General features: G+C 40.0%; 1 protein-coding gene across 1 annotated transcript; it reads left to right on the top strand.

Annotated features, from left to right (window-relative positions):
• The first annotated feature begins 1,277 nt into the window (after positions 1 to 1,277).
• On the top strand, positions 1,278 to 14,286 carry LOC135473936 (uncharacterized). Its single transcript, XM_064753892.1, has 14 exons — positions 1,278 to 1,326; positions 1,670 to 1,806; positions 2,536 to 2,616; positions 4,034 to 4,163; positions 4,877 to 5,070; positions 5,527 to 5,664; positions 5,941 to 6,155; positions 7,364 to 7,567; positions 8,877 to 9,038; positions 9,313 to 9,474; positions 9,812 to 9,916; positions 10,606 to 11,067; positions 13,702 to 13,853; positions 14,010 to 14,286. Exons 1-14 carry the CDS (start codon positions 1,286 to 1,288, stop codon positions 14,113 to 14,115), a joined length of 2,289 nt encoding a protein of 762 aa, XP_064609962.1. The 5' UTR covers positions 1,278 to 1,285; the 3' UTR covers positions 14,116 to 14,286.
• Positions 14,287 to 23,379: the final 9,093 nt, after the last annotated feature.

Here is a 23,379-nt window from a genome sequence, read left to right on the forward strand (position 1 = left end):
AAACTAAAAACTTCGTGTGTTTCAAAATGTAACAGAGCTAAAACTCGTGGGGTATCAGGCTTTTTATTTGTATTTTTCTCTACCAGTTTGTTTTGCCCCATCATGTTTCCTTAAATGTGACATTTTTTTAGTACCGATGTTACAAGAGAGCTTTAATGTCATGTGACGTCACTTTATTTGTTCTGATGATTCTTGATGTAGAGCTTTAAAACATTTTTGGAATACCCCTGAAAAAAATTTTATGGGAATTAATTCAAATTTATTGACAGAAATTATCTTCACTGTTTCTCTTACAAACATCACAAAATAAAAAAAACTCCTAACCTTCCAAAATCTGTTTACAAGGATAAAATGGATTTATCTGTTTTCTGTAAAAAGGAGTTCGGATATCGTCGAAGGATTTTCTTAACTATTTCCCTTATGGCTAGATAATAAGAAAAGACTTCAACGGCTGATTCAACTCATTTAGGCCTATATAGGGTACGTGCGAACCGGCACTTATCTATCTTCAATGTAGGTCCTCAACCTGGTTTTATCTTCAAAACTTGCTATAATGTGACTGGCCATTTTCACAGACCTCTGATAACTGCAACGCGTCATTCAATATATGGGAGACTGACCTCGAGGGAGAAATTTCCATAACGCCCTAATGTTCCCAGGTGTGGGTGGGGGGAGAGGGGGGTGATAAATGAAGTATTATTTTTTTATTACAAAAGTTTTCTTTATATAGTTATTTGATAGAAACGCATGTTTATTATTCGATTTATTGGTGTATGTATTCACGAATTGTTGATTTAGACGATGACTGGCCATTTTTTAAATGGTGGAAATTTGAGTCCCGGGGTAGACAACCGTCTTGCAGCAAGTTAATGACCAATGTCCCCATCGTGTGACGTACAGATATTCACACCTTACAGTATTAGTGGGATACAATAGGTGCTAAACGAACGTAATACTGCGCTAAAGGTCACATAAGTTTGGTCGGCAGCGTATTATCAACAAAGCCCAACAAACAGTGGGAATGGTGACATCCACAAAAAAAAATCGAAGATACTGTTTAGAGGGTTAACAATGGTGAGAAACGTTGTGTGTCCACTATCAAGTCTTTGCGGTATTATTTACCGCGCCAGTATGAAACTGATATTTCCTTATCACAAGGCCTCGAGTCATTCTGCAGGTGCGAATTTTATTTTGTGTCGGGATCAAGGACGCTAGGGAAAAGTTTTAGATAAAGTTGATTATATCACTGCCAAACTCCCAAACGTCCCGACGACGTCTCTGCACCATGGTTGGGTCCCTAGTAATATTCGTTACGGCTATGTTGACGTAAGTATGGTGTCGCATTCACATCACGGAGATGGCCTGTAAGCTATATTTTTCAGTAATTAGAAAAACAATAACAAAACAGAAATGTAACATATTATCTAGCATTTAATTATTCATTACTTTTAATTACTATAAATTATTTCGTCAGGAGTGTGGAGAAAAACGAGAAGAACTTCGTCCTACGGCAACTTTTGTTTCCATGTTCATCGCTGTCCACTTCACTCCTCGTTTCCGCAGCTAATGTACATTTGTATACACTAATGCGTTTCTATGTGTTATCACGCCAGCGTTTGTGATGGATCTGGGGATATCAGCAAGACCTAACATTATTATTTGTCGCCAGGGCCGCCGTGCTGGCTGACGAAGAATGTCACTGGAATGGACAAATGACCAAGGGCCATTGCCAGTGTTTCTCTGGATTTTACAGAAGTGACTGTTCCGGCGATTGTGGGTGCAACGGGTATGGCACTTGTAAAACAGGTAATATAGACACGTGATGTGCTTAAAGCCGTCATGCTACATCGGAAATACTTCAGCAGAGCTTCTATTAGCAGGAGTGTGGCTGTATGTAGATGTAAGCTAAGCTTCGTTCCGTCATCAAGTACAATGTACAGCTTAAGCCAGTAAATGACAGGGCAAGTGAATAAAAAGAGCATTGATGAGTGAATTAATCATTCACCCAAGGAATCATTCACTCAAGGAATGAAGAATAACACATTCAACAAATGCACCATTCGATTAATAAATTATGGTTGGAAATGGCCAACTCGATCAATGAATCATTCAGGTAATAAATCGTTCAAGCAATACACCCTCTAAACCTAGCAATGAATCACTCAAACCCAACAATGAGTCATCTAGGCATAAAAGGATCAACAATTTATTCTGCATATGATAAGGCAAGTTCTTTTCCTTCTCTTGGCAGCCATGCATCGTCGTCTATATATCAACAGGTTTGTCTGGTACGCTGTTTTGTAGTTTCGTTATACACATCTGCACCACATCCCTGAATCTTATTTGCTCAGAGAGTTGACAAATAGGTGTCTTGCCGAGAATGGGCTTTATCTCTTTACAACACGAACATGTAGCTATAATGCATAAAATTACATATTTGTGACGTAAGATAATTTCAAAAGAAAGTTGTTAATAATTTTTCCATCAGTTTTATTACGGAGGTGTATGTAAAGCAACGAATAATTTTCATTTTAGACCATACATGTGAGTGTGAAGAAGGCTGGAAATGGTCAAGCACGGAACGGAAATGTGTATGGGATTGTCACTGTGCAGATGGTGAGTAGTGTACGAAACGGAAATCTGTATGAGACTGTCACTGTGCAGATGGTGATTAGTGTATGGAACGAAAAGGTGTATGGGATTGTCACTGTGCAGATGGTGAGTAGTGTACGTAGCGGAATAACCAGTAGTGTACGGAACGGACATGTGTATAGGAATGTCACTGTACAGATGTTGAGCAGTGTACGGAACGGGAGTGTGTGGGACTGTTACTGCTCAGATGTTAAGCGCTGTACGGAAGGGAAATATGTACAGGATTGTCACAGAACAGATTATGAGTCGTGTACGGAAGTGTGTATAAAACTGTCACTAAGCAGATGGTGAGTAGTGTAAGGAAGGGAAATGTGTATACTGTTGTCACTGTACAGATGGTGAGTAGTGAATGAAACGAAAACGTGTATGAGATTGTCACTGTTCAGATGATGAGCAATGCATACAACGGAATTGTGTATAGGATTGCCACTGTAGGGATGGTTAGTAGAGTACGAAACAGAAATTTGTATGGAGGACAGGTAGTGCATGGAGCGGAAGTGTGTATGGGATTGTCACTGTGCAGATGGTGAGTAGTGCACGGAACAGAAATGTATACGGGACTATCAGTGTGCAGATGACGGGCAGTGCACTTAACGGAAATGTGTATAGGATTGTCACAGTACAGATGCAGAGTTGTGTACTGAACGAAAATGTGTCTAGATAACGAGTGGTGCGACAACCGGAAATGTGTAAAGGATTGCCATTGTACAAACTGTAAGTATTGTACGGAACGGAAATGTGTATGGGAATCTCAATTTTGAAGATGAGGAGTAGTGACTTGGCAAAGAAGTAGCAACTTGGAGAACAAGCAAGGGAATATCATGATATATATGGGCAGATGTTGAATAGTTCCCTGAACGGAAATGTGTAAAGCAATGGTAGAGGGACTCAAGTAAGTAAAATTACACTAAACGCTTTCCAGATGTTTCCAATTTTTGTATAAGACAATAAAATTGACATTTATAGTAGCATGTTTCTGAATGATGCTAGAAACAAATACACTTTTGCTAGTGAATGACCCTGATTTTTCTGAACCTGTTTTTCTTATCACCAAGAGGTTATATAGTTATACGGCTTCCAGGATAAACTATATCAATAACAAAACAGTAAAAACACCTGGTGGTCTGTGACAACTAGTATATTTAACGTGATTTATGTTTACTTATATCGATGATGGCGATCAGTTTTATGGTGGAAGTAAATGGAATGTCTGGGATAAACGTCTGCCCTTTGGCAAATTACTGACGATCTTCAGGAACTGTGAGAAGGGGAAATTCTGTTCCCAAATCCCTTGTTCAAAGTCAGGATAGAGCTCCTCGCTTGGGTGCACACGCGTGTGTGCCTTAAGTTTAGGAATTACTTGCATTGTATGTATTTGAAGGAGCGAAATGTATTGGACCGGGAGTATGTGGGTGTAAATCACACTGTGTCCACGGAGACTGCTGGAATGGCCAGTGTGAGTGCTGGGAAGGTTACAAGGGAGCCACGTGTGCGACCTTTGACCCAAATTCGTAAGTAGGATACCAGAAGGTAACTTTCGCAAATCACATATAATTGCCATTTCAAGAAGAATGTGTAAATACTTAGGTATTTTACGGAGGCCCACGAGTGTCATGATTAAATTTACAATAGGCTTTTCTCTCACAAGGTGGTATCCTGAAAACAAAAACCAATTTAAAGTGTCTACACAAGGAAATTATACAAAACAAAGATAATCATGATACGCGGTAGATAACCTGCGTCGTTTATAGGTCATGGCACGTAAAGATTAATGAAGATAACATGTTTCTTGCACCCAGGAAATTGACAGCTGAAATATAATTGAAATATTAATCATGTGTACGACAAAAATAGCAGTTCTTCTGTTAACTCACTGACAGATGTTCAGCTTTATTCATTGATTGATCGCGAGAGTATTGGCAACTAAGAAAAAAATGGAACTACACCGCCTTTGGCTGGGAAGCATGGGCCTGTCACGTAAGACACGTGGCTTAATAATGTTAAATCTTGAGCAGTGCAAGACATAGGCATATAACCTGGACCCGTGTGCAAGATGGTGTTCTTGGGATAAATTGTACTAATTCACCTTTTAAATTTTGCACTATAATATATCAACTTTGTAAACATGCTCACCATGTTTTATGATTCGTCCAGTTGTTCACAGCCAGCCATGCAATACATGGAAATCTTTTAAAAACTTTAAACTCATCTACGTCTCTAATAGAATGATGAACAAGGGAGTCAACGTGGGAATGAACCTTGGTGGGATAAACTACTATTCGTCTGAGATAAAGTTTGTGGACGCCCTGAAGGAATCGGCTGAATGGGTTACCCAGAGAACAGACCGCCATGAATGGAACACCCAAGAACAGGGCAAACTACACCTGCGACCAGACGGCTATCCGGCCAGTTTGGATGGTACGCCATCATGACGTCATGTAATACGTGCCTAACGTCACGTCCGTTTGTTAATAAATATTCACGATACGATTCACGACTACTGTATATTAAGTTTCCTGGAAATAACATGATAGGGCTTATATCTTCACTCATAAAAAAAACAGTGTATTTGTTCGAGTTTAATAAAACGCTAAACAAATTGTGGCTCAGGAAAACTAATATGTAATGTTCTTTTCAAAGACATCGTGCATAGTCTGGTTCCCTGACGTTTTCTGCGTACCTGGAATGTGAAGCAATTACCGCCATTTGGCGTCAGAGGGAGGGTACCAGTCAGACTGTGCACAGCTCTCCTGCTTTATCTAATTGCAACTGCTGCTTATATGTATCTTAAATTTCACATCGAAACTAGTTTTTTGTTTCTGTTCTTGTCGATGATGCATATACTTTCCTCAATCACGGTTAACCTCATTTTAGGCACTTTGGTCGTGGGAAAGCTCTTTTTCCGCAATGTAGGCGATTATCAGCCCCACAGCAATTACACACTGTTGTATGACGGAGAGGGACATATCGTCTTCAAACTTGTCAACCACAAAATACTCAAGCAGTTCAAAGGTGAAAATTTCCTTTGTGTTTTAAAATCTCAGTGCCAGGCAAATGGAAATTTGGGCTTATCCATGCGTTAGTCAAATTAGAATTTCAACATATTTCTCAATTTCCCTTAGAAACTAAAGTAAGATAGCAAATAATATGAAAAGGATCCTCAGTGACGCAAAAATACATTTCCCGCGTAACAACGATGTCAGTTTAATATATTCAAGGGAAGTAACTTCATTGTGTTTGTGTGTGAAATAGTGATTATAATGGATATTTCGCTTGTTTGTTTTACAGGTCGATGGCTGATCCATTTTGAGCCGGGACATGGGGGGATTTTTTTTAGCATCACTAAAACTAATCCGCAAAACCCTCTGCGGAATGTGAGAATTGTGCTGCCTGGTTTTGAGGACCGATATGAGAAATTCCCCTTTAACCCTGTATTTCAGGAGCCGCTCAGGCGATACTCTGTCATCCGATTTATGGACTTCTTGCACACTAATGGCCACGGCGTGAGTAATGTGCCTCATAGTATCATATATTTATTTATTTATTTATTTTATTGGTGTTTTACGCCGTACTCAGGAATATTTCACTTATATTACGGCGGCCAGCATTGTGGTGGGAGGAAACCATGCAGAGCTTGGGAGAAACCCACAAGCCAGCATGAGCTGGACTTGAACCCACAGCGACCGCATTGGTGAGAGGCTTCTGGGTCATTTCGCTGCGCTTGCGCGCTAACCAACTGATCCACATTGGCCCCCTCCTAGTAACAGTACGATCATAAAGGTGAAATTATGGCTGAAAACGAGTGATCATAAGTGATCAACTGGTGACCTATTCCACACTTTTACCTAATTATGTTTATTCTAAAGTTAAGTGCCATATAACATCTTGAGCTCATATCTAATCGGCAAATAAGATGTTCTCGTTATATAAGAAATAGGCCTGGTTGCAGTAGAAATAATGTGTTTGCTTACACGTTAACATGCAAGAAATTTTTAAAGGCTGATGCGATGAGTGTTGCCTAAATAAATTCCGTTGTTTGGATGGGACCATTTTGTTCAGTTTTGCAGTTTTCTTTGTTTTATAGTTTTGTTTATTTGCCATTTTTGTCAACTTGGCTTTGTGTGACAAAGATATGGGATAACTGTTTGCTGACTGGTGGGTTTAAAGACATATCTACAGCCGTTGAGAATTATCTGCACCAGACACTTTTAACAATCTAATCTCTTCTAATAAATGCTTACTTTTTACTCGCTCGTAGGTTTTTATGGACTACAATTTGTAGCCGACATTGGCCTATTTACACATACAGATGGCTGTTTTTAGGGAAGAACAACTCTGTAAATTAGGAGAGAGACAGGACGGGGATTCTAAAGTCAACAACATAGCGGCAGCTCTCATTTTCAATCACGTGACAGACAGTGCCACGGAATATAGTTAGAGTTATTCCCCCCTTGAATAGTGGATACCACAGTGTGCGAAAGTCATAAGATGCTAGAGCTTGTATGTTACTTTTCTAAGTTGGCACATATCAAACTATGTTCGTGTTTTTTTAAAAAAAAACATAAAGGATTAATCTACTTTATCAAAGTCGTTGGAATCATTGATAAGATAAACTAAATTCACAAGCTGTGTAAGGGCAAAGGAACCATTAATAAATCAATGAATGAATGAAGAAGTCAAATAGTTATAAACTCACCTATCTCTTCAACAGCCTGAGCCCACGACATGGGCTACTCGTCGGAAGCCAGACTTCCACACCCAACAAGGCAATTCCGGGGGTGCCCTGGAGTACATGATTCAGCTATGTAATACTATGGGGATCAGTCCTTGGTTTAACATGCCTCATGCCGCCGACGATGACTTCGTCAGGAAATTCGCACAGGAAGTGAAAAAAAGTCTCAGACCGGATCTACATGTAGGTATACTTCTAAAGTAACATTCCCCGAATTTCTGGTAATTTTAGAAACGTAATACCTGCAATATCTACGGTAGCGTTAGAGATATAAATACAATGGAATTTGTAATGACAACGAAATTTGCTAACAGTCATCATCAAAAGCCATTGAGGGTTTTTGTAAATTGCAAACTATATCGTCAGTTTTTGTAATAAAGTGCTCATTTAGGTATGCACCGTATTACTACAGTACTCTTCCACAACATACTACATATGACAACGGTTATTGCTCAACACAACTATCCAATTTCTTTTTTTGGCAAATTGTATTATTATTTCAAATTTCATGGCAAATGTCAACACTTCCGAAAACAACGAGGTCTGTAGTTATTATGACATTTTATTACAAACCCTTGGTCTATATCATTCTGATTTATACCAATAAGAGACGTACCCTGTTCACATTTGAATAATGACGATGTTATGGATGCCACATGGTGGAGCACTTGCTTACATTAAATGTGAGTGTCTAAAGTATACCAATTTACTTTTATGGCTTTAATACGTTACAGCAGTTATCCTTTTGGTACAGACATAAACGTAACTGAAATACATGACTTTAGTGTGATGAACCCTGCATGAAAGAAAAAACTAGGTGTCCTATTTCAGGGATGCATTTGTCACAAATTGCATCGTCATTTCTCATTCCGCTCATATGGTTAAAAATGTATAGTTCAATCCGGAAAGTTAATCTAGATATAGAAGGGCTGCCACCAACCTGCGCGTGGTCGTGGGTTTCCCCGGGTTTGCCCGCTTTCCTCCCGCCATAATGTTGGCCGACGTGGTATAAGTGAAATATTCTTGAACACGATGTAAAACACAAATCAAATATTTCAAATAAATAAATATTGTATATATACTAAAACACTGCAGACCAATCAAATAAATGAACAAATGCTTTTTGGTCTGATATTCCTTCAAAATAGTTCTAATCGTTTATGTTTATACAAATCTATATCTGCATGATATGATGATGAACCCTATATGACAGAAAGGACTAGGGGCCTTAATTCAAAGATACATTTGCTACAAATTGCTTCGTCATTACAAATTGCAAGTATATAGGTAAATCTGTGCGTCTGAACCCATCAAATTAATTCCGATTTGTTAAAACACAGTACTGAAAACCAGTCGAATATATGAACAAGTGGAAAACAAATGATTTTTGGTCTGATATTCCCTCAAAATATTGGAAATCGTTTATACACATGTGTATTATACTATTTATACTTGTATACCATCTTAAATAGATTTCATCGCCTACTTTCAGGTTTACGTGGAGTACTCTAACGAAGTTTGGAATGGCATCTTCCGCCAGGCTAAGTATTCCCAGGAACAAGGCGTCAAGCTTCATCTCGACACTGAAAAGTGGAAGGCGGGTTACAAGTTCTACAACAAACGTGCCGGTGAAGTGGCGGATATCTGGAGCAGCGTACGTACAAAAAGTAGCTATGGTGGTTTTACAACACTTGGTGCGAAAATTGCTCTTTGGAAACAGTCACTGGTACCGCTTTAAAATGGCATTGAATCTACACGACAATGGCGATTTTCAACCACAGTGATTGTTGGAAGTGTCAGGAAGTGTCATGGATGCTCAACATAAAACAAGAAGAACTGTCAGACTGTATTTGTTTCCATATTTGTTGTACACGTGTGATTATTCTTAAACTGTTCAATAATCCATGCATCTCACCTCATTGTTTTAGGTATACGGAGATAGTGAGAAACTGGTCACTATATGGGCATGGCAGACGGGATACTTCGATTACAGCAGACAAGTCATGAACCACCTTGGGGAGAATACCAAGAAGTTTAGGGCCGTGGCAGTGACCGGATACATGAGCTGTGGAAAAATCGCTGACAAAGATGTGAGATTGAAGATTGTTAAGACTCTGTTAAAACGTATAAATGTAGTGAAAATTATCGACCACAGGAGAAAACATCCACCTCTTCAATGGTAAGGTTTCTTCTGTTTCATAAAATTTATTTTTGCTAAACAGCAGTAAGCGCCCAAATGCGGTGTACATGTAAGTACTTATGACGCTTCTAAATAACTGGCCCTTTTCACTTTTTCTTTCTCAATGTTCAAAGCTACATTAAAATTATTGCATTTTCATTTCGTTTAACTTAAACAGTATTCCAATTATGAAAATGTTTATTTGAGCGATTTATGTCTTGAAACGATTTAAATTTTATTTTCCCCAGCCTAATTTCGTTGACATGTCCATGGCTGAGATTCTACAGCATTGTCAGAGCGACATCAATAACAATTACCCGAAGACGTGGGGGAAATTCCTCAACATGTCCAGTGTAGGTGGAATACTTAGCGTTGACTTAACACTTTAGAAAATGTTAGTTCCAAGATATTAGTGCATATTTGTAACGTGTAACGGAAGGTAATAGTAAATATAGTTGCAAATCACCTTTTATTTAATTATTTATTTGATTGGTGTTTATCGCCGCACTCCAGAATATTTCACTTATACGACGGCGGCGAGCATTATGGTGGGAGAAAATCGCGCTGAGCCCGGGGGAAACCCACGACTATCCGCAGGGTGCTGACAGACCTTCCCGCGTACGGCCGGAGAGGAAGCCAGCGTAAGCTGGACTTACACTCACGGCGCCAGCGCACTAACCAACTGAACCTCGGAGGCTCCAAATGACCTTTTAAGGCACGTCGCTGGTACCGCGCAGTGAATTAAAACAACATTTGTATTCTTAATACTGAATCTGAGTATCCCTAGTGACATACATTAACGACGTAACTAAATTTGTTAAGTATACCTTCCTTGCTGAAGGTATAGACTGTGGCCGTTTTGGATTTTAGGAAATAGGGCCTAAGGTTTGATCCACTGATACAAAGCTGCTACGTGAATTCCCGACTTATGAACGTCTTAGGACACGAATTATTTATTCAGCGGAAATGCACTACATAATAATCCTCTGTTTTAAAGATAATGCATCCTTTTGCATATGTGACGTTATGCTTGACTTTCAAGGATCATGGTTTAAAGTTACTGACATACGAAGCTGGACCGTCCGTCTCTGAAGGGGGAGCAATTGTAAACGGAGCTAACAAGGAGGAGGTGACCAATAAGGCGATCGCTTTTAACAAAGACAGTCACATCGAAACGGCTGTTTACGAGCTCCTAAACAAATGGAATGACGTCATCGCCAAAGCACCAGGCAACAGTTTTCCAGGAGGGCTGTTCAACTATTTCGCCAGCACTGGAGCGCCTAGCAAATATGGTAGTTGGGGAATGCTGCAGTACACTGGACAAGACCCATCCACTGTCCCAAAATATAGGGGAGTCCAGCGTTACATAACTGACCATTTCCCAAACAATCCACTCGGGCCTCGTTGTAGCTTCGTCAAAGATGGCGCCCTGTGGTTCGGTTGCTTCCAACAAGGGAATAAGTTTCAGTGCGGCCAGTCGGACACGTCGGGCAGAAGCTGGGCGGTAAGTTTGACAGCTAATTGGGGTTTACCAACAGAACTTTTCATCGAATCTAGGTGTCAAAACAGACATTCGTATACCACACCTCAACCAAAATAAACGTTCCATTTCAATAAACGCAAGGCCAATTTCCAAAACAACGCTCAACCCAAAGCATCAAAGAGAATATATAAAGTGTGACATTAAGACGGATTCATACAAAGAGAAGCAGTCAGTTTGCATTGATGTTTGAGAAACACAAAGGAATGAACCTTGTTAGTTGTCGATAATTAGAATGTATATTTCAGTTGCATTTTAATTGTATCTGTTCATATGACTATACACTTAGGCACAACATTTGTCGACATGGACGTACACCTATATGCTATTTCTGATTCACTGCGTTCAACACAGATTTGCCTATACATCGGCCTACTGCACTGAAGTTATGGGCGTTTTTGGAGGACCAATTCGTTAGATGGTTACTCAGTGACAGGATACGGAAATATGTGGTGTCAGTAACCCGCATATTGGCCTGGGCGTCATGACGGTTGCTGATATATATAATGTTGATATCCTATCACTAGGTTACCATGTAACTAATAGAATAAACTGAGAAGATGTACGAGTTCACTTATTCGTAAATATTGGAGTACACCAATATGTGTACGAGCAAACTAAAATGTACATGTTTATTTATGAAGTGATACATGTAGGGTATACCAACACGTATACTGCACTTATGTAGATACAGTTTGTAGCGGGTTACTCGTAAACGTTGGAAACCAGGAGTAATTAAATACCGCTGTAGAGCAGCCGTCTCTAAATAAATCCTAACGATTCTCTGTAGACGAGTAGGCTACTAGAAACCATATGTCAGAGAAACGAAAATGAGTATCTGAATCCGGTAGTGATCTTGACGATTTGTATAATCCGAGCTGTATGATTACACTCAACGATTGCTCAAGATCATCGGGAAGGTGGAGTTGTTTGTTGTAAAACACAACACCAACTTTCAACATATATACATTACTATAGATCCTGGATCCTTGTTTAGGTCATAAATTAAGTCTTATCCACAAATTTCCCGATGTTCAAAGTTTATTTTAAGGCGGCAGATGGTTGATGATGTTTCAAATTTTCCTGCCAAAATGTGCATTTAAGAGGCTCGAATTTTATGACAGTTGTCAGTTTCGTCAGATCGTGAGGGTGACAAAAGGAAAATATTAGCTCAGTCCCTCTGAAAAACTGTGCCAAGGTGCAAATACTTTACACTAAAGATACAGTTAAATGTGTGAATTCAATAAATCAGTGCTTAAAATACAATGTCAGTTTGCTCTTATTGATGCTAGTGTGAAAATCCCGACGCAAACGTAGTTAGTTTACATCCGCTGACGGTTCAAATGTCATGAAATGTGTGTTTATCGGTCAGAATGTAATTTATTTGATCATGTTAATTGATCCTAATGATTAACCGGTGGGTAAGCTAAAACCACCCATTTTAACTTCTTCAACAACTTCTGTAACAACAATACTTCCTAAAACTAACGAAATTAGAAATATTCATCACATCTCATAAAGTACAACCACAACAACCTAACATAGGTTTAATGATAATGAATGACATTAAATATGAAACAAATTCCGATTATCTGGGAGGTAATAACCAGCAAACTTCACAATACAATGGCATAGAATAATTCAACAATCACCTAAAATAATCTTTTTAACTTATAGGAAGTTGTAGAGTCCAAAATAGCTGACTGTCTTCATGACAATCATATGTCAATGGAAGACAATTTCTATAATGTTAAGATACCGTAGATTCACTAACGAGGGTGCTCGCCAATGCTGATAGAGATACCAATAGTCTTTACTGTATTCCCAGTGATACATATATTTACACCATCCTTTTGTCTTGAAAACCACAGTTTAATACGAATCAGTATCTTTTGTAGCACTATCCAAATCAGAATGCGTGTCAAACTGTTTGAAATCAAGAAACAAGATAAGTTTTAGAATCTAACAAGAACGCTGCTTTACATTTCAGCACCCGGTTTCCTACCACCATAATGCTGGCCGCCGTCGTATATATTCTTGAGCATGGCGTAAAACATCAATCAAATAAATACAATTCAGCAACTCATATGGAGTTATCTCCCTTCACTTGTACCTCTCGCTTCAGAGTACATTTCCGCATTTAACGTTGACACAAGGAACATTCATTGAAAGCGGTAAATTTAGCTACAAATATGGTGTAAAGCATTAGTTTGTTACACATGGATATCAGATAAAATATGTTAAATATTTTACCGTTTTGACAGACCTCTGTTATCCACGAAAATCTTAGAGGCCGACAACATCTCGCTCACAGTTACAGGCGGCAAAGTTTGGCCACCACATATATGATTAAAAACTATGACTTTATGTCATTTCGTTACAAAAATTCACATATACACATTTTAATAATTTGTATTAGACGCTCTAAAGTGCACTAAGAACGCTTTTCCCGTTGTGAAGTTTTGTCAAAAATATTTAGTCGATATGATTTCAGCCCCAGCACTTAAACGTCTTACATGTGTACGTGTTTAGTACATTGTATATTGTGCATGCACCCTCGTATTTGCGTTCAATCTTGTTGATGTTGTTTACTCACAGCATTATCCTGATCTTCATCTAACGGAGCACTCGTTCCTTGTCCTCGACGGTTATGATCCCAAACTTCACCTGGCGTACATCCGGGCAGTTGACAAAATCGGCGTGAACAGTTACCATACCATCGATACTCGCTCTCACCATGCTTGGAAATCGTGAGTACTTCATTCCTTCCATTTTCTTATTTTTGCACGGGACAGTGAGTAATAATGTTCTCAAACAATTGTTTCTTTTTGTTTAATAATGTACATTCGTAAATATGTTTTAATTTTTTTGTTGTTGTTGTTGTTGATTTTTTTTTTTTTTTGCAGATTGACAGCAAATGACTACCACGCATATCTGGCTTATCGTCACGTGACGCGAAGGCTGCCCAATGGTGTACATAATGGCCTTGCAGCGCCCTCCTCATGTCATTAAGAGTTTCATGGTTTGTCTTAACTTAAACTGTGTGGTATTTTGTGGATAAAACGGCCCGATTTGAAGACTCGGCTGATGATATGTCTTATTTTAAACTCGACTGAAACAGCAGAAATGTTAAGGATGTTGTGACTTCTGTTTTTGTATCTCAAGTAGACAAATAAATCCGCTACACTGAAAATTCATTAGTTCAGCTGGCTTGTGTTATAACATCTTTATTGGCGGAGGATGAGAGTGAGCTTCAGATTCAGATCTTTTCATCCTCTAGCCCACATATCTGTAGTCATTCAGATTTAGATACATTCACATGTTTTTTCCTTCTTGCAGACCGAACCTAAATTCTATGGACCTACATAGTGTTGCCTTATTTAAACACCCGGCAGAAAAATTAAGGCACAACCCAAGCGTACAAAAGACGTGACGCACCACCCAATCACTGCATACGTACACCTGACATGACGCACCCCACAATCACAGTAATCGTACACCAGACATGACGCACTACCCAATCATTGCACACGTACACCTGACATGATGCGCCACCCAAACATAGCAAACGTACACCTGAGGTGACGCACTACCCAATCACTGCATACGTACACCTGACATGACGCACTACCCAATCACAGCAAACGTACACCTGACATGATGCACCACCCAAACATAGCAAACGTACACCTGACATGACGCACTACCCAATCACTGCATACGTACACCTGACATGACGCACTACCAATCACAGCAAGCGTACACCTGACATGATGCGCCACCCAAACATAGCAAACGTACACCTGACATGACGCACTACCCAATCACTGCATACGTACACCTGACATGACGCACTACCCAATCACTGCAAACGTACACCTGACATGATGCACCACCCAAACATAGCAAACGTACACCTGACATGATGCACCCCACAATCACAGTAAACGTACACCAGACGTGATGCACCACCCAAACATAGCAAATGTACACCTGACATGATGCGCCACCCAAACATAGCAAACGTACACCTGACGTGACGCACTACCCAATCACTGCATACGTACACCTGACATGACGCACTACCCAATCACAGCAAACGTACACCTGACATGATGCACCACCCAAACATAGCAAACGTACACCTGACATGACGCACCACCCAATGATTGCACACGTACACCAGACTTGATGTACCACCCCAACACAGCAAACGTACACCTGACATGACGCCCCACCAGACGTAAGTAGGCGGTCCTCACCATAGCTTTAAAACAAAATGTTGATGAAAATTTTATCCGAAAATATAGCTTTTCTAAGGCACACATTGAAAGCAGCATGTATACGGACATGTTGACGCCTTAGTGCCATTTATCTATTATTTAACTTGAGAAATGAGATACACGATCCCATGTGTTAGCTTAGATATTTATTATTGCACACTTCACACCAATTCATTTCGGACATCATTCTTGATGTTATAACGACTGACGAAAGCATTTTTCACCAGGTTTCACCATCATGTTTCACCATTCGAACAGGAATCATGTTAGCAAATGGAGGAAACTCGTTGTCACGACGTAAAAATCATAGGACTCAAGGAGTGTAAATGTAACTCCACGAACTTTATTGAGACTGTCATAACGCGTTTAGACCATGATCAAGCAATCAAGCAATGTCTGCATAACGGAATTTGCATATCACCATGGCGAAGTGCACATGAAGAAACCACTACACGTCAATTCCTGCTTTTAATTACACCCTTACTACATGTGTGTCTTTTCTCCAAGGGGTCATTTCTGACATGGGAAACCTTTTCAGCCTCAAAACTTGAGTCTCTTTTGTAACGTGGGTGTATTAGAGCCACATGTATGTGTATTTACCTCGGTAGTTTGGGAAATAAGCTAGACACTATATCGCTCTTGCCATTTTATCTGGAGGCTACGAGAGGAATACATTAAGTTGGACTTGAAAAATCTGGCCACTACTTGAGCCGCTGCCGATTAGTACCTCAAGCTTAACTGAACTTAAAACTGATAGTAAATTTCTGCACACTAACAACACTGACAACATTTAAATTGTACACGGCTCTATAGCGATATATGTAGGCTATTCGGACAATAACGGGCAGTTGTCTTCGCTTACACCTAGAATATATCGAAAATAGAATGATACTTATGGTGAAGCGGACAGAGGGAAAGAATAGCAAATAAATATTGCATTCTAAGATAAATACATGAAATGTGCAGTGTAAGCTAGGGTTTACCAAACCATATTGCCAGTGCGGTTGGAAATACCTTGACAAAGATCAAATTCAAGAATGAAAACTCAGAATCTGAAGTCTGCCCAGAGATGCCAGTGTCATAAATCGGAAGAAATTACAGGTTCAAACTGATACAGTATATGTGCTTCAGTGTAGATTGAATCCATGTCGAAAATGACACCGTTTTAGTAGGATTTCACAGGTTAATTTGGCCAGCTAGACTTTGGTTGGCCATCTTTGACGTCACCCGCTGAGCTCTACCGTGAGGCCGGCAGAAGATCAGCTAGGGCAGTAAATCTGTTGGGGTGAAATCATTCTGACGTTACCTAAAATCTCTCCCGCTGATATACTGTTTAAACAGATTATAATCTTCATAATTAGGGCCCTGGACACCACTCCTTTCTCACCCAATATTTTACCAGACCAGGAAGGTTCGGTTGAATTCAAGATAATCACTGAAATCATTGTTCACATGAATGGAGCCCACCACACAATAATTCATTTTGCTCCAGAAATCGAACGAATGACAATAACTGGTTGGTAATTTGCCCAAGAAGAGGTTGATTGATTTCGATGCACTCTGTCAATAAGTCAACTTTAAGCAGAGAATAGCATAGGATGTCCTACTACTGTCTACCAGACAAGCGGTCGTCAATAATAAGACGTGTAATGAATAAGATAGCAAAGAACTTTTGACTGTTCTTTTGCTAAGGGGAAACAACCCTTTACAAGGACGTAAACCAAGACGATAATCTGAGTAGCGTCCCATATGATGTGTATATATCTGAATACGGCACACACGTTTTCTACCCACATTCAGTATAAGTGTACATATGTACAGCATCCATGCAGTTACGACTTTCACTTGCAACCAGACCACATCCATTAGCCCACCTCCCAGTAGGACTTACGTTCCGCTTCACTTCTTACTGTATAACGTCCCTAACTTTCTCCAGAAGTTGACGATTGTTTACCGGAACTCATCGAATAGAATCTATATCTCGAAACAGCCATCCGTATAGGTTACACGAGCGCACTTAATTTCGTTACTATTTATGTAGTAAATGTTTCAACTTCAACATCAGTAATATCCCCGTAGTACAACGCTATATCAGCACTTGTAGCTTGCACTTTTCACTACAACATATGAAAAACATCGTTATGACCACCATTTTTTGAGCTCTAGCATTTTGTTACCTTCGTAATCTCCGGGGGGGTGGGGGGAGTAACACTGGGAAAAAGTGTTCAGTTCTAATCAAAGCAGGCAAAATTCTGATATGTTTTAACTAGGTGCAAACAGTGCAGAAATTTATAGCGCCTCCACAGCCTAAAATGTCGGTGTGCCAGTATTACCCAATCAGTGCTCCTTCACTCTTCAATTCAGAGGCAAATATTGGGCCTAATTGCCAGAACTGAACACGTGTAACCTATACCAGGTGTCAACAAAAATGGAGAAAGATTTTTTTCTTAATCAGGAAGATACATGTAAAATAGTGTTCTTAGTATGTGGATCATATATCCTCAATTTGATACCTTAATTATCATACTCCCCTTGTATTAAAATATACCATAACACAGTTACATTAATAATAAGTAATTAATGAATTAATAAGTCATTTTATCGATGCCGTTTGATGGATAATGTACCATTTTATCGAGAGTTGACCCAGTCTAATCATGAAGTATCAGGGAGCAATATTTTCCACCAGCAAATGTATACTGAAAAGAATAAGGTTTACTGATATGATGCATTGAAAGATAAAAACAACGTTTGTATAGGTGATTACGTTTAGCAGAGCTGTGATTCTATAGGGTATTGAAGTGAAGGCTTAATGGATGTGAATCCATACAATGACTACCCGGCTATGTTCCAATATGCGATAAACACCCGATTCCTAGCGTTTCAGACAGTTCATTGAAAGCCGGTTATGTTATTCAATAGTCATCATGATGTTCCAGTGTAAAACAATTTATTTCTGGCATGACAATGTTAGGGACAATGTCTGTGATAATCTGGCAATCCTGGCCTTCGCCAGACTGAACCTTTATATCTTGTCCAAGACCTTCATTGCTTTCATATAAACGTCTCTGACATAATAACCATTCGTCAGTAATGTTAGGTCAGAAGTAAAATGTTATTTCGTCTGCCGTCCCAGCGAGCTTGACCTGACGGCGGCAAGCCAATAAGGGTGGACATTTCATTTCATGGTCCGCTGCGTTTTGTAATGATTGCTTCTTTACAGCGGGACAAGGGACGATTGAAGCGAATTGCAAATTGATCCAAAGCCGGTGTGATATTTCGTCTTCATCCACATGCGACCGTGCCGATGACTAAGCAACTAGGAAGCCGGGGTTACCGATCCTTTTGCCATGACTCCAAGCACCAACTTTAAGCCACGCCTTATTCTAGTTTGCCCGGATTGAATTGGTAGTTTTTCGAAACCGGATTGAAAAGTGTTATTGATGTCATAAAAACGGGTACGGAGTCTGTGATTTCCATTAGAGCACGCATTCTTCACCACCGTTTGTTGCGCGCAGTGTATTGGAATGGCGGGATAAATCACCAGAGAGCCTTCCGCACGGCATTGCTTTGATAGTTCCATTTCACATTTCACTAAATGATTGGCCTCTGCCGAAGCACTAGCGGCAGAAATGGTGTTGGGGATGCGGACGCAGAGCTACCTCGCCTGGTTCAATATTTTCTCTTCTTGTGCTGAAGGTGGATTAGCAAATCTAATTTGACAAGTGTGTTCCTCAGGAGACCCGCGGGAATCGATTGAACGGCCAAATCCTATTTTCTGGTGCGGCGTTTTACAGCTCCTCGGGGTGCAGTGGTGTGGACAACATAACCCTAGTCTTCTGTAAAAGAGCATCCCTCATGTTGGCGACTCTATCATCTCGGGACCTCTGATCTTCTCTTGGAAATAAACTCCTGGGGATACGGCAGAGTCAGTTTCAATAAACCACTGGCATGTCTCATCTAAAAGTTAGCGTTTTGTCCGAATCACTTCTTCGAGACCCGATACACATGCTGTCGTGACAGAGATACCCTCAAACCACGGAGTTTATCTCCCAGAGGATCCAATCTATCCCCCAAATCATAGTGAAATTTTACTTTGTTACTTTATCACTACAGACAGATGTCTCTCATCACATAAGTTCGGTATCCTGTCTAAGATATTTTTTGGCTTTCCGACGGTGCATTTATATTTTGCAAGGTGATTTGCAAACGTTATTGTATTCAATTCATGAAAGTGTGCTTTCCCTTTGCTGAAGTGCTAGTTTTCTGTTTAAATGGTTTCGCATGATCCTGTTATTTTCCTTCTTGAAGTTATGTCATTCTTTTTGTGAACTCTGGTGTACTTTTCTCGGGATTTACTGTACAGATCTCCAAAGCGCAGCCAATATCGTAAAACATCTTCAAAGCGCAACAAATTGTTTCTGGTTAAGCTCACAATGAAATATCCCTGTATCGGGTCGGCCTTGAGCACATTCATGCAATAACCTGTACGTTTAATTCCGTCTTGTATGTATACATGTAGGTAGAATTCGATCTAAATGCTTTATCAAACAGGCTGTAGGAATTGCTTGGCCCATGTGAAGTCAAAAAGGGTACTACACAACCAATAAATCGAGTTGAGCCGGCTGCCTGGATCAAGCAGGAAGAAAATACATGTCTAATAAATGCTTCAGAATTGGTCCCAAGAAATTGATAACAGTTATTAAGCATGGCGGAAACATTGAATAATAATGATAGAGATAATGATAGGCGAGAGAGGCAGTGGCCTGGGTAAAGACTAGCTTCCAGGCGAGTATAATCGATCTATCTAAGCTGACCCAATGAGGTTAGGGGATATGCCTACCCCTCTACCTTTCCCCCTTCCCTATTTCTGTCCAACTCGTCGAAGCAAGATAAGGTAGCTGAAGTACAGCCCAGATTTATTGGTTAGCCCGGTCTTATACGCAGCGCTCTGTGATCATGATTCCACTCCACAGGGAATGGCCGTCCAAATCTCCGCACTAAATTACTCACACACTGATTTACTCATCACATTTTAGACGCTGCGACCGGACACAGCAAATGGCCCAAAACATAATTCTCATTAAGCCGAGAAATAGCAGGATGACTGATTCTGTACATGTTGATTTAATCTGATATAAACCATTGTGAAAGGCTTTCGTTTGCCCAGACAAAAAGTGTCATTGACAATAAAAAAGGAGCAACTTATTCAATTGAATCTGTTCGACTTCATACAAATGTGCATTTTTCTCGCAGCTATTAATTCCAATTTTCGAATCTCGCTTCCACATCCCTTCAGCTGTCCGTGGTTTTTAACCATATTTATGACAGACAGATTATTTATATATCCTGCATGGATCGAGTTTCTTCTGCCAGACGAAATCCATCAGTCAAGCTTGATATATGCTCGGCAAATGCTCATAAATAACTGGTACAATTGATGTTACCCATTATTCTGAACATTAGTCATTTTTCCCTGTTTTGCTTTATTACACTCATCTCACATCCATAATGCTATACTTCACTCTTTGGGATGGACCCCAACCGTAATTGCTGTATATCCCCAACTACGCTACCAGAAACGTTTTCCCAAACGTTAATTATCAGGTCTATCCAACCAGCTACCGGCTATCTGAAAGGGTATCCTTAATTTCCCTTATAAAACTAACCAGCTACTCGGCTATCTCTGATCAATTTTCAGCTATGTCTAACCGTCAACTCGGCTCTTATGACACGGTATCCTCAGCGGTAATTACCAGCATCTATCTAATGCATGATTATCCTCATACCATATCCTCAGTTTTAATTGTCAGCTGCATTTAACCCGCCACCGAATTCAGCTATCCTGGTACGATCATCGGCTTTTGCATGGCTATCCTCGGCATCCTCGGCACGGTATCCTCGGCTTTAATTGATAGCAACATTTAACCAGTCACGGTACTCAATCTTGGTACGGTATCCTCGGCTTTAATTGATAGCAACATTTAATCAGCCAAAGTACTTGACCCTGGTACGGTATCCTAAGCTTTATTTGCCAGCTCTATCTAACCAGCTCGTCGGCTAACCTGGCACCCTCTACACAACTTTCACTGCCAGCTATATCTAACCAGCTATACGGTACTCTACAGTCCTGATGCGCCAATCTCGACTTTAATTGCCAGCTATTTCTACGTCATTACGTCATTGTTTTGACTGGAGCCCAATTTTAGCTGACAGCTATATCTCCCTAGTAACACGGCCATCAGCCAAGCTATCATTATACTTCATTCTTTGGACATGGACCCAACTCTATTTGTCAACTGTACATGCCACTCTCTACTCTATCCTTTGAACTGGATATCGAGTTTAGCTGTACGTCATGTCTACTCAGTAACATGACAATCCAGACAAGCTACCCTCTTCTTAATTCTTGAGACCTGAACCCAACTCTATTTGTTAGATCTCTACTTCATTCATTAGGCTAAGTCCCAAATTTAGTTGTAAGCTATATGTTCCCAGTGGCACGACATTCCAGACAAGCTGCCTTCATCTTCATTGTTTGGGCCTCAACCCAGTTTAGTTGTAAGCTATGTCTTCCCATTGACACGACATTCCAGACAAGCTACCTTCATCCTTATTGCTTTGGCCTCAACCCAGTTTAGTTGTAAGCTATATACCTCACAGTGACACGACATTCCAGACAAGCTACCTTCATCTTTATTGTATGGACCTCAACCCAGTTTAGTTGTAAGCTATATCTTCCCAGTGACACGACATTCCAGACAAGCTGTCTTCATCTTTATTGTTTGGGCCTGAACCAAGTTTAGTTGTAAGTTATATCTTCCCAGTGACACGACATTCCAGACAAGCTGTCTTCATCCTTGTTGTTTAAACCTGAACCAAGTTTAGTTGTAAGTTATATCTTCCCAGTGACACGACATTCCAGACAAGCTACCTTCATCTTTATTGCTTGGACCTGAAACAAGTTTAGTTGTAAGCTATATATCTCTCATTGACACGACACTCCAGACAAGCTACCTTCATCTTTATTGTTTGGGCCTGAACCCAGTTTAGTTGTAAGCTATATACCTCACAGTGACACGACATTCCAGACAAGCTACCTTCATCTTTATTGCTTGGACCTGAAACAAGTTTAGTTGTAAGCTATATACCTCTCATTGACACGACATTCCAGACAAGTTGCCTTCGTCTTTATTGTTTGGGCCTGAACCAAATTTAGTTGTAAGCTATATCTTCCCAGTGACACGACATTCCAGACAAGCTACCTTCATCTTTATTGTTTGGGCCTCTACCCAGTTTAGTTGTAAGCTTTGTCTTCCCATTGAAACGACATTCCAGACAAGCTGCCTTCATCTTTATTGTTTGGGCCTGAACCCAGTTTAGTTGTAAGTTATATCTTCCCATTGACACGACATTCCAGACAAGCTACCTTCATCTTTATTGTTTGGGCCTGAACCAAGTTTAGTTGTAAGCTATATACCTCCCAGCGGCACGACATTCCAGACAAGCTACCTTCATCTTTATTGTTTGGGCCTCAATCCAGTTTAGTTGTAAGCTATGTCTTCCTAGTGACACGACATTCCAGACAAGTTGCCTTCATCTTCATTGTTTGGGCCTGAACCAAGTTTAGTTGTAAATTATATGTTCCCAGTTACACGACCAGTCACAGGTATTATTCTGTTCTTTACACTTTGTAAAGATCCAATCCAGACACGTGTAGGACAAACCAAGACATCCTAGTTAAGCCATCTCAGTCACCTCTATGAGCAAATCATAACTGAGCACTGATCGATGCATCTTCTCTATTTTTTTTTTTATTTTTTTTTTATCTTCATACTTTTGTTTGCATGACTTTGTAGGTTTTGCTGATTTTCTGTTTTCTGCTATTTTCTGTACGATATGTACCTTTTCTCCATCCATTAACTTTACCTCTCCTATGTATAAAGGAAGTATCCTTGGGAGTAACCTAAAACACTATCAATTAGACCAACAG

This window comes from Liolophura sinensis, chromosome 8 (assembly GCF_032854445.1).
Source record: "Liolophura sinensis isolate JHLJ2023 chromosome 8, CUHK_Ljap_v2, whole genome shotgun sequence".
NCBI classification, from domain to species: domain Eukaryota; kingdom Metazoa; phylum Mollusca; class Polyplacophora; order Chitonida; family Chitonidae; genus Liolophura; species Liolophura sinensis.